We start from the raw sequence: 14746 nt of genomic DNA on the forward strand, positions 1-14746 counted from the left end.
AAACCTTTTAAAAATTTTGTTTTGATTTGTTGTTTATATATAGTTGTGTTATTTATATTTTTTTACAATTTTCAATTTCTTTCTCACCATGAATATAGCCATGGTAGCTGGCATAGTGTTAAATTATAATCAAACACACAATTTATTTAGACAAAATCATATAGAATTTTTATATCAGCCATTTATAGGTTATTGACCATAAAATGAACATTATGATCATCTTTTTGGTATCGGTCAGAATTTTTATATTGTGCATCCATAAGTGCCATTTTATTTAATTGTTTCTCTTTATTTTATTTCCTCTCACTCCTGTTATTATCGTCCATTTAAATAACTCTCTTTATCTTTGCTCAGGGTGACTCTGGCGGTCCTCTGGCCTACTTGTCGGGTGACCGTATGTACCTGGCGGGAGTTGTGAGCTGGGGTGACGGTTGTGCCCGCAAAAACAAGCCAGGCATCTACACAAACGTCCCAAAATTCAGGGGCTGGATCAAGGAGAAGACGGGAGTATAACTTACCTGGAGATTATGATGAACTGAGAAATTTTATGAACTGTTTTGGTTTTCCTAGGCCACAAATATTTTAATAACACACATGGAATAACCCAATGTAGCCCTGCAAACAGAGGGATGGACATGTTGACCAGTTTTTGAATTTTTCAAAATTGTTTTATATATTTGTATATTTTATGAGGAGAGCGGTATGGGGTTTTTATTCTGTCTTAAGGTGTGTAAATAAATGTCTTATTTTCTCCTTTTAAAGATTTTGTGTTTTTTAGTAACTACATTCTTGAAGTGACGCTTTTATTTTTGGATTGTGAATGATTTAGTTGTTTGGTTCTGTACCTTCAGTTTTCTTTGTTTCAGAGAGTGTGTATTTCTGGAGTCACACACACATACTTAAATGTGAACATGCTTTTTATGACTTTTGTTCAAAATGTATGTAATGTGACTTTAAACAAGGTTTGAGTTTTTTGGAATCTGGAGTGCTCAGGGATTACATTTAACACTTTAAAAATGACAAAAAATAACAAAATTGTTTCATGCAACATGATTTACCAATTTAGCAATGTTTTACAAATAAAATGTATATCTGGTTAATACAGTGTGAAATGTGTAATGCGTTCACTAAAAGAGCAACAGTCGGGTTTCACAAGTACAAAATCCATTCATGTTCTCCATGAGGAGTTTTTGTTTGTTTTAATGATAACTTTAAATGAAGACTATGGATGTTGCCCATCTATAGTACATGCTGTCTGTATCTTTGAAAAATGGTGTTTAACAGCGAACTACTACACTACCCATGAATGGACACATTTGTCATATACGCACACTTTTATATACACTTAACATACTTTAAATGCAGAAACCACAACGGTCTACCATTTCTTCATTTCATCACATTTGTGTTTCCCCCAGTTTATTTAAATTATCTAATTTTGCAGTCTTTCAGGTCTTAAAACTGCATGGATAATTATATATAAATACAAGTGGTTACAAATCGTTTTAGTTTAAGACACTGCATAATTCAACACACATGCTTCTTTAGCTATTGGTGTAGGAACTATTTGCTGGCACATCGCAGTATCCGGACTGTAAACACAGGCGTACCAGAAACGGTCCCTTCAAGTTATCGCTCCGGTGTTGCTCCGTTTCGAGAAGCGTAAACATGACAAAAATGCAACCGACATGTGCATTACAATATCCGAGGAGATAATAATCACAACAAATATTATCAATGATAATGTGAAATTAATTGAAAAATGCATGAGTATTTGAATTGCTGAAAAGTGGAAGATTGGTTTACACTCATTAAAAATGTCCCACGAGCGAGAGAAGAGCCAGAGCTGGGACTGGGACAGTCCTCAGTGTCGAGCCCAGCTGGACGAGGTGTTTTTCCGCCAGCATGACTACATCCAGACGGGCAGCACTGAACACAAGGAGTTCTGGACCTTCTTCGAGCGCTTCCAGAGATTCAAAGCCAAGAAAGAGATGTCAGCATCCAAATCCAGCAGGCAAGAATCACACGAGGGAAAAGCCAGGAAGAAGTCTGGATCTGTGGATCTAGAACTTCCGAAGGATTATGATGCCAGATACAGGATCAACATCTCCGTGTGCTCCAAAGACATCGAGGAGCGCCTGGGAGGATCCGAGCACCGGAGGCGCAGGGAGAGCTCGGGTCCCGGCAGGCAGGAGATCACAGACTGCCGCCTTGCCCTTCTCCATTTCCTCGATTTCAACCAGAAGCAGAGCTTCAGCAAGCTTTCCAAGTTAAGGAGGGAGCAGAAGAGCCTCCCCATCTTCCAGTACCGAGACAGGATCGTGGAGCTGGTGAGGACTCATCCTGTGGTGGTGGTGGCTGGAGACACGGGGTGTGGGAAGTCCACACAGGTGCCCCAGTATCTGCTGGCTTCAGGCTTCAACCACATCGCCTGCACTCAACCGCGCCGCATCGCCTGCATCTCACTGGCCAAGAGAGTCAGCTTTGAGAGCCTCAACCTGTACGGCTCCAAGGTACTAAGATGTTTCGAGACAATTGATATAATAAAAAAACAGTAACGTTAGGACAGGATGATTTTTATTACTGTAAGACAACAGTACTGAGAAAAATGCCTTTTTTGGCATGGAAATGAGAGTTCAGGATCAAAATGTGCACAACTGTAATGCAACATACACGGTTGCTCATGTGTTCTAGCTCAAGCACACCTGGTGCATCTAATGAAGCCCTTGATTAGTTGCATCAGGTGTGTTTGAGACTACACCTGTTTTGCAGGTTTGTGCTGTTGTGAGGGATTCTGTTCAAAGGGGTTGGATCATTTTGAGTGCACTAGTTGCATTTTCAGTTGAATTTGGGGAAACCATTTGAAATGGGCTATTTGTTGTGTTGGCCTATTTCAATGTCTTTTGTTTGATTTGTTCGTTGCAAACAGCTGAAAGTAAATTTTGCCAATAAACCTAATTTACAATGGGGCTTGAATAATTTCGATTACATTTCGATTATATATACATAATCATTAACAGCATCACAAAAAAATGGAAGTAGTTAATATATACATATATACAATAAAATATATGTATATATTGGTAACTAACTTCCATTTCTTATTTTATTGTGATTCTGTTAATAATTATTTGTAACATTATTATTATTACTATTATTACTAAAGTTACTATATATATATAATATATAAAAAAAAATGTACAATGGAAAAATGTAATATTGTGATATATTATTGCAATTTAAAATAATTGGTTTTCAATTTATTATACTTTAAATGATCATTTAGCCTAGTTCTATGATGCAAAGCTGAATTGTCAGGATCATTACTCCAGTCTATCACATGATTCTTTAGAAATCATTCTAATATGATGATTCATCTTTTTTGATGAATAAAAAGTAAAAAAATAAAAACAAAAAAAAGAAGCAAATTTTTTAAAAATATAAATCTTTTGTAACAACAATATACTGGTCATTAATTTGGGGTCAGTAATTTTTTTCTTTCTTTTTTTGAAATAAATCAATACTTTTATTCAGCAAGGATGTGTTAAATTGATAAAAAGTGATAGTAAAGAAGATTTATATTATTAGAAAATATTTTTTTATTTTGAATAAATGCAGTTCTTTTTAACCTTTTATTCATCAAATAAATTAAGCAGCAGAACTGTTTCCAACACTCATAATAAATCAGAATATTAGAATGATTTCTAAAGGATCATGACAGACTGGATGTCACATGTGACACTGAAGACTGGAGTAATGATGCTGAAAATTCAGCTTTGATCACAGGAATAAATTATTTTTTAAAGTTGTAATAATATTTCACAATATTACTGGGTTTTTTTTCTGTATTTTTGATCAAATAAACGCAGCCTTGATAAGCATTAGAGACTTCTTTCAAAAATATAAAAAAGTAATGTTTCCAAACTTTTGACCTGTACTGTATATATATTATTACAATTTTATATATACAGTATATATATATAGTAACTTTCAAAACCTAAGAATGCCTCACAATGCATGACAAGAAGGAAGAAAATTTATGCAAAATGCAAACGTTGAGAGTTAAAGAATCGCAGCAGCGAAAACTCTTGTGAATGGATTGCAAAAACCTTTTTGTCTTGTATGTTCTCCAGGTTGGGTACCAGATCCGCTTTGAGACCAGCCGCACCACAGCTACCAAACTCCTGTTCATGACCGAGGGTCTCCTGCTCCGGCAGATCCAGCAGGACGCTTCCCTGGGCCAGTACCAGGTGCTGATTGTGGACGAGGTGCACGAGAGACACCTGCACTGTGATTTCCTGCTGGGAGTGTTGCGTTCGCTTCTGCCCCTGCGCACAGACCTGCGGCTGGTCCTCATGTCGGCCACCATCAACATCAAGCTCTTCTCCAGCTACTTCAGCGACGCGCCGGTTCTGCAGGTGCCAGGCAGACTCTTCCCCATTCAGGTGAGCTCTCAAACGCCTGTTCAAATACACTGTGGTTTTGAAGTGGAACCTGTACTTATGTTTTCCTATTTTCTATGTTTTTAAGATATTGACAAATTTTCCAGTTTTATTAATTTCATGATTTTATTTGTTTTAGGGCAAAAATATATATATCTTTTATTTAAAATTTTAATTAAATCAAAAACATTTTATGACCATATTTTCTCTTATATATATATATATATATATATATATATATATATATATATATATATATATATATATATATATATATATATATAAATCATTTTCTAGTTTCATTCATTTTATGATTTTAGAGTTTTATAATGAAATTATTTTATTTAAATTAAATCAGTAAAATGTCACAAGACCCTATGTTCTATTTTTTTACAAAAAATATTTAATCATTTACAAGTTTCATTCACTTTATAATTTTAGAGTTTTATAACAAAAAATATTTGATCTAAAATGTAAATTGAGTAAACTGATCACAGTGTGAGTTTGTCCTGTGCTGCAGGTGATCTACCAGCCCATTCCTTCAGAAGAGCAGGTGTCCCGCTCCGAGAAGCTGGACCCGCGGCCGTACCTGCGTGTGCTGCAGGGGATAGACCAGCGCTACCCCCCCGAGGAGAGAGGAGACCTGCTGCTGTTCCTCAGCGGAGTGGCCGAGATCTCCACCATCCAGGAGGCCTGCCAGGCGTACGCCACACACACACAGCGCTGGATCGTCCTCCCTCTGCACAGCACGCTCTCACTGGCTCAGCAGGACAAGGTTCGTTCAGGACAGACCCATCACTCATTCAGCATGATCTTTATGATTAGCTTTAAAACTGTGATTGTCATTTCTGCTTTTTTTTTTTTTTCCAATTAGTTGCAAAATGACTGGCCTATTTATTTGGCTACACATTACCATTCAAAAGTTTTTTGCTTACCTACATTCCTACTCCAAACTTTTTAACAGTAGTGTATGTATATATATAAATAAAAATATGTCACGACATCAGCTTGAAGTTATTTATTAATGTGTGAACTTTGACCTTCAGGTGTTTGACATTGCACCCCCGGGTGTGAGAAAATGCATCATTTCTACCAATATTGCTGAGACGTCGGTCACTATAGATGGCGTGCGCTTTGTCGTTGATTCAGGTAATTCAGTCAGATTGGTGGAAGAAGTGTAAACTAATGTTTTCCTATTTTCTATGGTTTAAAAATGTTTAATCATTTTCAAGTTTAATTTATTTTATGATTTTAGAGTTTTAGAATAAAATTATTTTTATTTAAAATTTGAATTAAATTAATACAATTTTACAAGGCCCTATTTTCTATGTTTTTAAAATGTAATCATTTTCATTTCTTTTAGTTTTAGGACAAAATATTTGATTTAAAATTTAAATATAAAATCAGAAATATATTATGAGACGCTCTTTTCTATGTTTATAAATGATCTATTCATTTACAAGTTTAATTCATTTAATGATTTTAAGAGTTTTTGGATAAAAATATATTGATATATATATATATATATATTATATATATTGATATATTTTATATCAAATTGAAATTCAGTCAATAACATTTTATGAGACGCTGCCACTCATTTTTTTATATCATTGTCCTTTCCTTTCTCTCTCTTTGATGTTTAATAACAGGAAAAGTGAAAGAAATGAGTTTTGACCCCAAGGCCAAGATGCAGAGACTGCAGGAGTTCTGGATCAGCAGGGCCAGTTCTGAACAGAGGAAAGGCCGCGCTGGCAGAACCGGGCCGGGAGTCTGTTACCGACTCTACGCTGAATCTGATTACGACGCCTTTGCCTCGTATCCTGTTCCCGAGATCCACAGGGTGGCGCTGGACTCCCTCATCCTACAGGTGCTCTCTCACATCAGGAAAACAGTAACCTCATCATTTTTGTGCCAAAGGGGAATATTGTTCTCAGATAATTATAATAATTCATATTGCAAATGTGTTTGTGCAGATGATGAGCATGGGTCTGGGTGACCCTCGCACTTTTGCCTTCATAGACCCTCCTCCCGCTTCCAGTATTCAGACTGCAGTGACGTACCTGAGAGAACAGGGGGCGCTAGATGAACACGGGGAGCTCTCCGCCATTGGCAGGCTGCTGGCTCAACTGCCTGTGGATGTGGTCATTGGTAAGGAACCCTTTCCTGCTGTTTTGTGCAGTTAGTTGAGCTCGCTACGGTATTAATGGCATTATAAATGCTCATTCTTGTGTTTGTCCAGGAAAAATGTTGGTTTTGGGTTCCGTCTTCAAACTGGTGGAGCCGGTGCTGACGGTTGCCGCTGCTCTGAGTGTCCAGTCTCCGTTTCTGCGCAGCGCTCAGCACAACCCTGACTGCTCCACCGCTCGCCAGCCCCTGAACAGCAACCAGGGAGACCCCTTCACACTGATGAACACCTTTAATGCCTGGGTGCAGGTCAGTCTGGGCCCTTTTGCCTGCTTTATTGTGTATCAATGTTGGAAACATTACAAGACTGAACCTGACGTGACTTTTATATATAATAAAACTTATTTACCAATCATTTGTACAGTAATGACATTGTTATATCTATATTCAATAAAAATGAAGCATATTAGAGAATGAACGCTGTTTTGAAATGCATTTTGTGAATGAAATATTTGATTTTGTGCATTAATATTATTAAGAAATGGAATGTACCAAAACATTTCTTGAAGGAAATATGCATTTCATGATACAGACAGATTTTTTTTGGTCCATGATATTGTTTATGATTTATGAAAGTCAAAGAGTTGCAAGATGTTAACTCAAAAATTGTGAGATATTAACTCAGAATTGCGAGAATTAAAGTCAGAATTTTGTTATAAACTCTTAATTCTGAGAAAGAAAGTCTGAATTGCAAGATATAAACTCCTCTGAGAAAAAAGTATTAGTTCTCGGAATTGCAAAGTCATAGATGCGTAATGTTAACTCAAAATTGCAATAAGGATAAAAGTCAGAATTGTGATGTAAAAAGTCACAATGACTTTTCAATTTTTGTATTTCATGGCGAAGATGGGGTTCCACACTTTAGTCCTGTTGTTCTTTACCTTTATAATGCATTATATACAAAAGCATCTTATATGGCATTCAACTATTGTGAACGGTGTTTGATAAGCAGATAATTATTTTTTATGTGACTATTAGTTATAAATTGGCAAAACTGATTTTTTTTTTTTTTACTTGGACAATAGATAGTGTTATACTATTGTCTAAGTAAATTACAGATTAAATCAGTCATTTCAAATTGAATTTAGGCACCACAACGATCATGCACAGTATAAAAAAGTGGATATTCATTTTGATATTTGCTAAAGGTTGCATTTAACAGTGTTATTAAATTGTTACTGAGATGATCTTAAATTAGGAGAAATGAGTAATATTGGCTAATATATATCAACAGGTGAAAGCAGAGAGAGGAAGCGGCTCCAGAAAGTGGTGCAGAAGGAGAGGACTGGAGGAACAGAGGCTTTACGAGATGGTCAACCTCAGACGACAGTTCAAAGTCAGCAGCAGCAGCAGCTCGACATCTCCGTGACGTTTGTGACCCATGTGACCGATCTTAATCGTGTGTCATCTCACAGGAGCTGCTGCGCACTCACGGTCTCCTGGAGGATCATACGGGCAGCAGGACGCAGCCGCAGGACCGAGCCCGGCGCAGAGAGAGGCTTACAGAGAGACAGAAGCTCCACCAGCTGAAACGAGACCATGAGCTCCAGGAGAACACCAAGAGGAAAGTTCTCCGGCTGGAGGAAGGGCTGGAGGGAGACGCCTCATCTGGATCTGATGGAGAGGGTGCGAGCTCAAGCAAGAAGAGGAAAGATGGTTCTGACCAGACTGTGGACATACAGGTCTCAGGTTCAGATTCTCATTTTAGAGCATGTGGGGGAAAGAATGAAAAGATTCCACACATTCTTCATTTAATGTGCACTACCGTTCACATTTGGGGTCAGCAAGATTGTTTTTTCCCAAAGAAAGTAATCCTTTTATTTAACGAGGATGCATTCAATTGATTAAAAGTGACGGTACAGACGTTTATAATGTTATAAAAGATTTCTGTTTCTATTCACCAAGTAATCCTGAAAAAATATATAATTCTACTGTTTTTACTGTATAGCTTTGATGACCCCAAACTTTTGAAAAATACTATTTTTCAGTACTGTTATAAGATTGGAATTTTTCACATCAGGGTTACAATATAACTGAAACTAAAACTATAAAAAACACAATAAAATGACTAAAACTTCAACTTAAATGAACAAGAAAACTGAAAATGCAAACTATAATAGTATCTCAACGATACTAAATAACACTGATTCACATTACAGTAATGACAAAATTGCGGAAATGTTTAAATAATGTCACATTGGATTTAAAAATAGGCTTCATTTTATTCTTTCTTTTTTTTTTTTTATCTATTTTGAGGTGGAATATGACCCAGGCTTTGTGAGATTCACTCATACTGTACACTTTTGCTGTATCCTTACTGGTTGTCTGGCTCTTACAGGAAGTCAAGTTCAAATTGCGTCACAATGTTAATGAGCTTCAGGAAGCTGCGTGTGCCAGTGCAGATCTGTCGTCCCGTCAGCAGGCTCTGCTCAAACTGGTGCTGTGTCGAGGCCTGTACCCACAGCTCGCCATGCCAGATGAGCACAACGCAACACGCAAAGACTCGGAGCAGGTAACGGCTGAATACACACTGAAGTGCACCTATTATGCTTTTGTGGATATTCCCTTTCATGTACTGTATAGTGTAGCTGTTTGTGAATGTAAAAGGTCTACAAAGTTTCAAAGTTCACGACAAATGGAGTTCTCTTCGTAAAGAAAGAACTGAGTCTTCAGTTATTCCAGACTTACTTCCTTCTCGAACCTACATAGGTTTGTAACACATTTGCATAATGCTAGCTTATTGTCTTCATCGGCAGCCTGCAAACAATACTTTGAGAGATTGGTTTGTGTTGTCAGCATGTCGAGAAGACGCTGTTTTCTGCGCAGCGAAAGCAATTCCACTTAGCTGCATTTCCGAAGGATAAGGACTCTGGCTAGAATTGATAAGGAAAAATTGGCGGCATCAATCCTGTTCGTATCACTGTGTATACAAGCGCTGAGGAAGATCAGGAGCTGAAATTCAGATATGGTAATGCGTTGGGTTTTCGAAACGCCCTGTAAGTGGTAGACCAATCACAACATACTGAGCCATCTGACCAATCAGAGCAGAGTAGCCAATCACAACAGGCTGAGCCATCTGACCAATCAGAGCAGAGTAGCCAATCACAACAGACTGGGTCATCTGACCAATCAGAGCAGAGTAGGCACTCAGAAAGGAGGGGTTTAGAGAGATCTAACCATTTCAGATGCGGCATTATTATGAGAAAATGTAAGTGTTTTTTGACCTTGGATGCATTTAAACCTATGGTGGGAGACCTCCAAAACAAAATTAGGAGCATAAAATAGCATAGCGGCACTTTTATATACATAGTAATATCAGCCAACTTTGGACAGTTCACTTTTTTTTGTGTGTGTGTGTGTGTGTGTGTGTGTGTGTGTGTGTGTGTGTGTGTGTGTGTGTGTGTGTGTGTGTGTGTGTGTAGGTGTTCCACACACGTAATAAACAAGGTGTTGTGATCCACCCGACCAGCGTGTTTGCCATTGACCCTGAAGTCCTGCATGTCCCCGAGCACGAGTCCAGCGAGTTTGGTACACACTCCTTTTTGCAGTAAGACAGGCATCGTGACTGAAACGTTCTTCTTTTTTACTGTGTCACTCTTACATTCTTTCTGTAGGTGCTGATAAAGGCCAGAGCAATAGGCATCAGTTACTGGCTTTTGTTACTCTGCTAGAAACAAACAAGCCTTACGTCTCAAACTGTGTGCGGATTCCAGCCCTACAGGTCAGTAAACACTGAGACAGTTATAACCATTTCTTTCCCCCTTATTTTTAACATAAGAGTGGATGTGGTCATTTGTCCCAATGATCTCAATTAGTTTCACACATTCACAGAAAATATGTGACTTACTTCCACATTGCTTTCACAAGTTGCCTGCATTTTTTAACACCTGATTCATTAAAGGAATTATGCAAATAGGAAAATATCAGAGAGGAGCCATGCAGACCCTCGTGACTGTGTGCCAAATTTAATAAGTCTCTTAAAATATCAGATCATTTTACCTTTTTATGACAAGGCAAGGTTAGTAAAGGTTGTAAAATGTCAAGTGGTGCAACTCCCCCAAAAATGAATAATGTTTATGAATTAAGAATTTAAAAAAAGTTTGAATAACTTTTTTGAGAATAATAATTAAAATGTGTGCACATATATATTCAATGTGTGAGGAAAAATGTAAAAAAATGTATCACTTGATGGCTACACTTGACATTTTTATAATCATTAAATTTAAACTTGAAAATGCTATAGTTACCATTAGTTACCAATAGTTTTCAAAACCAAGAAAAATCAAATAAATGCAGTCTTGGCGAGCATTTGGGAAAACTTTTCAAACTAGGTTTTTCCTCTCCTTCATGTTGAACACTCTTGTTTGTCGTTGACCTCTCTCCTGTAGGCTCTGTTGCTGGTGGCCAACTCTGTGGACACTAACGCGGACTGCACGCGTGTGGTGGTGGACGGCTGGCTGGAGCTGGGCTTGGCTGACGGAGACGGGGCCATGAAAGTGCTCTCCTCGGCCCTCACTCTGCGGGGCGAGTGGGAGAGACAGCTTCAGGCTCGGCTCGGACAGGGCGGCCCGGGTAGCTCCGCTGGACTCGGCCTGAGTGGGCCCAAAGTTTCCCGCAGAGAACTGGAAAAGCTCTGTGAGGGACTTGTGCGGTTTCTGCTGTATACTGAGGTAGCGAGGCAAACATAACAATAGATCTGTGTTTAATCTGGGTCAAACGCACGTGATAATGACTTTCTCTCATAGGTTAGTTACAGTCTGAGGCGTCTGGCAGGGCTGCAGTCTCAGAACCTGTACATCGGACCCCAGAAGGATCCGGATCTTTCTTCCGCTTCAGCTCTCGGGTCTCTGTTCCCTGGCATGAAGGCGGAGCCGGATGCTATTAAAGGAGGCCTGCGTGTGTGCAGCTACTTCACTTACAACTGTCTGTGTGTAAGTGTTCTTTCCTATGGAAGTTTCTGTCCACCACAGAAAAAAAATATATATATAAAAAAGGTAATTTTAACTTTTTATCTCACAATGTCTTTTTTGTAAACTCAGAATTTCGAGAAAACTCGATGTTCCAACTCAAAATTCCAAAAAAAGTCAAAATTGACCCTTCGCAGGGAGTTTGATTGATAGGCGATCTGACCAATCGTAATCCGCCATACACCGAATCCGCCATTTTTGTCCGACAAAGCAGTCAGGAGAGTTAGTAGATTAACGTTGGAGGATTTGAACTTGAAAAACGGAGTGTATTGACGTCTTTCCGCGGTGAAAACAACACTCCTTCTCATGTTCTTTCATGTTTATTTGATGCTAAAAATGAACTAGAAGGAAGCGCGTTGTCAGTGTCCTCTTTGCTCCGCGATGTATTTTTCACTGCGTGAGAACATGGTGGGGCGTGAGAGCCGCGTGGCTTGTTGGACATAGCAACAGTAACTATAGGGGGCGGGTCTTTGCGAGATGTAAACTCAGAATTCCGAAAAAAGTCAGAATTGCGAGATATAAACTCAGAATTCCGAAAAAAGTCAGAATTGCGAGATATAAACTCAGAATTCCGAAAAAAGTCAGAATTGCGAGATATAAACTCAGAATTTAAAAAAAGTAAACTCAGAATTCCAAAAAAAAGAAAGAATTGAGAGATGTAAATTCGTAATTATGATTTTTTAACTTGTAGTTGTGAGATGTATAGACCTTATGCGCCAGAGAAACAAGCGCGCAGCCATCTTTAGAATATTGTCTTTGAACTTCCGTTTAGGCCACGCCCACACCCAGGGGGAAAACAGTCCAACGGTCTCCATTGACTTTGCATTGCGAGAGGCTGCCTCCTTGTCATTTCTTGCTTCTAACAAAAGACAGAAAAATGCCTAAAAGCTGCTGTGTGACAAAGTGTACAGCAAACAAGCTAAAAAACCCAGAAATACGTTTTTATTAGCTCTCGACCCCAAGTGTGTTTAGGACATAAAAGTGGTGAGACAGAGCGTCACGTGTCTCATTACTCTGAGAACTAACGTACGCCCGCTGGAGGAGACCGTAATCGGCAACACAGGATAGTTTATCATACAGAAATATAATATAAAAACTGACATTTGGATATTTGACTCACCAGTGACCAAATGTTTAACTTACTGCACACGTGGTGTATTTTTAGTGCATACTGAGTGTCAGGATCCCACAATTTACCCATTCGTTCCAGCCTGTATCCACTTTTATGTCCTCAAACGCTCGTTTTTTGCGGTCGACAGCTGGGTTTCTTAGCTTGTTTGCTGTACACCTTGTCACATAGCAGCTTTTAGGCATTATTCTGTCTTTTGTTAGAAGCAAGAAATGACAAGGAGGCAGCCTCTCGCAATGCAAAGTCAATGGAGACCATTGGACTGTTTTCCCCCCCGGTGGGCGTGGTCTTCAGATTATATTCAGACGCGTTGCGCTCTGTCTCTATCGCTGTTGAAGAGTCATTTGATTTATTGTAGAGTAAACGAAAGTTATCATGAGCATTGTGATGTTTGAAGCGGATATCATAACAAATGTTGGTAAACCGGCAAGATTTAAAAAAAAGATTTAAGTAAGATGATAAGATCTTACTTTCATGCTGTGGAAATAGAAAAGACAGAACACAACGAGTTCAGTGCTGAAAAGGGGCGGGGCTACATAAGCTCTATGTACTCGTAATTGTAAGAGGAAAAAAGTCAGTTTGTGAGAAGTTGCAATTACCTTTTTTTGTGGCAGAAACAAGCTTCCATGAAAGAAGAATGTGCTCAAATAAAAGCCTTCTCTTTCTTACAGTCCTTTAACGCCATCACTTCCTCTCTTTTTAATGTGTGTCATGTAGGACTCTAAGGACTTGTACAGTGAATGTTTACGCAGTTTTTGGAGCTGCCCTCACTGTGACCTTTATATGCCCCTGACGCCCTTGGAGCGCATGCAACATGAGGTCTCCTGCAGGCCACTAGAGGAACAGCAGCCCGAGGAGGAAGCAGGCGAGTCTCGCTTAGCAATCGTTTCATCTCATAAACCAGCTTTTGTGTAAAGACTTCGATGTCCTACTAGAGAGTCCTGCAGTCATGATGTATTGTTGGACGCCCACTCTTGATGTTCGCATCACCCTCTACAGAAAGCTAAAAGGATTTTTCTATTGGCTTTAGGATTATTGCAGAAAATAAGCCCTGTGACCAACAAAGGTTTATGAATCTTACACGTATTGTTCATCATGATCATTTTCACAAATGAACAACTTTGAAGTCTAAATACAATTGGCAGAAGTAAAAAGCTAAACGTAAGCTAAAACTGTGAACATATGAGTTTACCTGTTCGGTTGATGACGCTGAATGACATTTATAACCTCTGTTTGCCGCCTTTTTAAGTTAAGTTTAAGTTGAAACTTTAAAAAATCACAAGGGTGTTTTACTGATGTATTTTATGCAGAATAAAATGTGAAAATATATTGAGCTTGTGTGAACCACAAACCAGAAAAAATACATTTTCATTACTTGAAATAAACTAAACATTTTATCTGAAATAAAATTAAATTAAAAAATAGTCTGCCATTTGCCAAGGAAACATTTCTCATGTACTAACATAAATAAAACTAAACCTGAAATTAAAATAAAAAACAATACATATAAAAAAATAATATTAATAAAAATGACAACACAACAAAATTATTAAAACTTTAACTAAAATAAAAACTTAATTGAAAATATTATATATTAAATAAAATAATAATAAATATAAATATACATACATTTATAGTGTATGTGTATGTCTACGTCTGTCTTCTCAAGTCATATCAATAATATTTTTATCAGTTATTTTAGTAAGTGCTCTAGATTCGCACTATCACTAATCAGTTCTACACAGTAAATGTTTTTTCTTTGCTTTCACAGAGCCTGAAAGTGCAAAAGCGTCCTCATCGTCTTCATCAGGTCTGACCAGGGTCTATCACTGTGATATCTGTAATAAAGACCTGACTCTCACCTCAACTGAGATCCTAAAGCACAAACGCCAGCACCTGTCCTGAGCTCACACAGGGACACATGCTCAGACTTTAAGACCTTCTCTGTCCACCCAGCTCCTCTGTCTTTAGAATCAATCCATTACATTTTTAAATAAATGTGAAAACTCTCTTGATGTAAT

At 38.2% G+C, this 14746-nt stretch overlaps 2 protein-coding genes across 5 annotated transcripts in view; both read left to right on the forward strand.

Annotated features, from left to right (window-relative positions):
- st14a (ST14 transmembrane serine protease matriptase a) overlaps nucleotides 1–1109 on the forward strand; it is a 34369-nt gene extending 33260 nt beyond the window's left edge. For all 4 annotated transcript variants that reach the window (XM_081372826.1, XM_081372827.1, XM_081372825.1 and 1 more), the window contains one exon: nucleotides 355–1109. In XM_081372826.1, the coding sequence (XP_081228952.1) occupies nucleotides 355–513 (159 nt within the window). In that variant the 3' untranslated portion in view covers nucleotides 514–1109. The remainder of the gene's footprint in view (nucleotides 1–354) is intronic.
- On the forward strand, nucleotides 965–14740 carry dhx34 (DEAH (Asp-Glu-Ala-His) box polypeptide 34). The gene is made up of 16 exons (XM_081372818.1): nucleotides 965–2513; nucleotides 4134–4445; nucleotides 4963–5217; nucleotides 5489–5591; nucleotides 6095–6312; nucleotides 6419–6593; nucleotides 6685–6878; nucleotides 7864–7965; nucleotides 8045–8311; nucleotides 8968–9141; nucleotides 10052–10157; nucleotides 10244–10350; nucleotides 11018–11299; nucleotides 11375–11560; nucleotides 13443–13590; nucleotides 14497–14740. The coding sequence occupies exons 1-16, from the start codon at nucleotides 1818–1820 to the stop codon at nucleotides 14628–14630; spliced, it is 3459 nt and encodes a 1152-aa protein (XP_081228944.1). The 5' UTR covers nucleotides 965–1817; the 3' UTR covers nucleotides 14631–14740.
- Nucleotides 14741–14746: the final 6 nt, after the last annotated feature.

This window comes from Scardinius erythrophthalmus (genome assembly GCF_964197995.2).
Source record: "Scardinius erythrophthalmus genome assembly, chromosome: 8".
NCBI lineage: Eukaryota > Metazoa > Chordata > Actinopteri > Cypriniformes > Leuciscidae > Scardinius > Scardinius erythrophthalmus.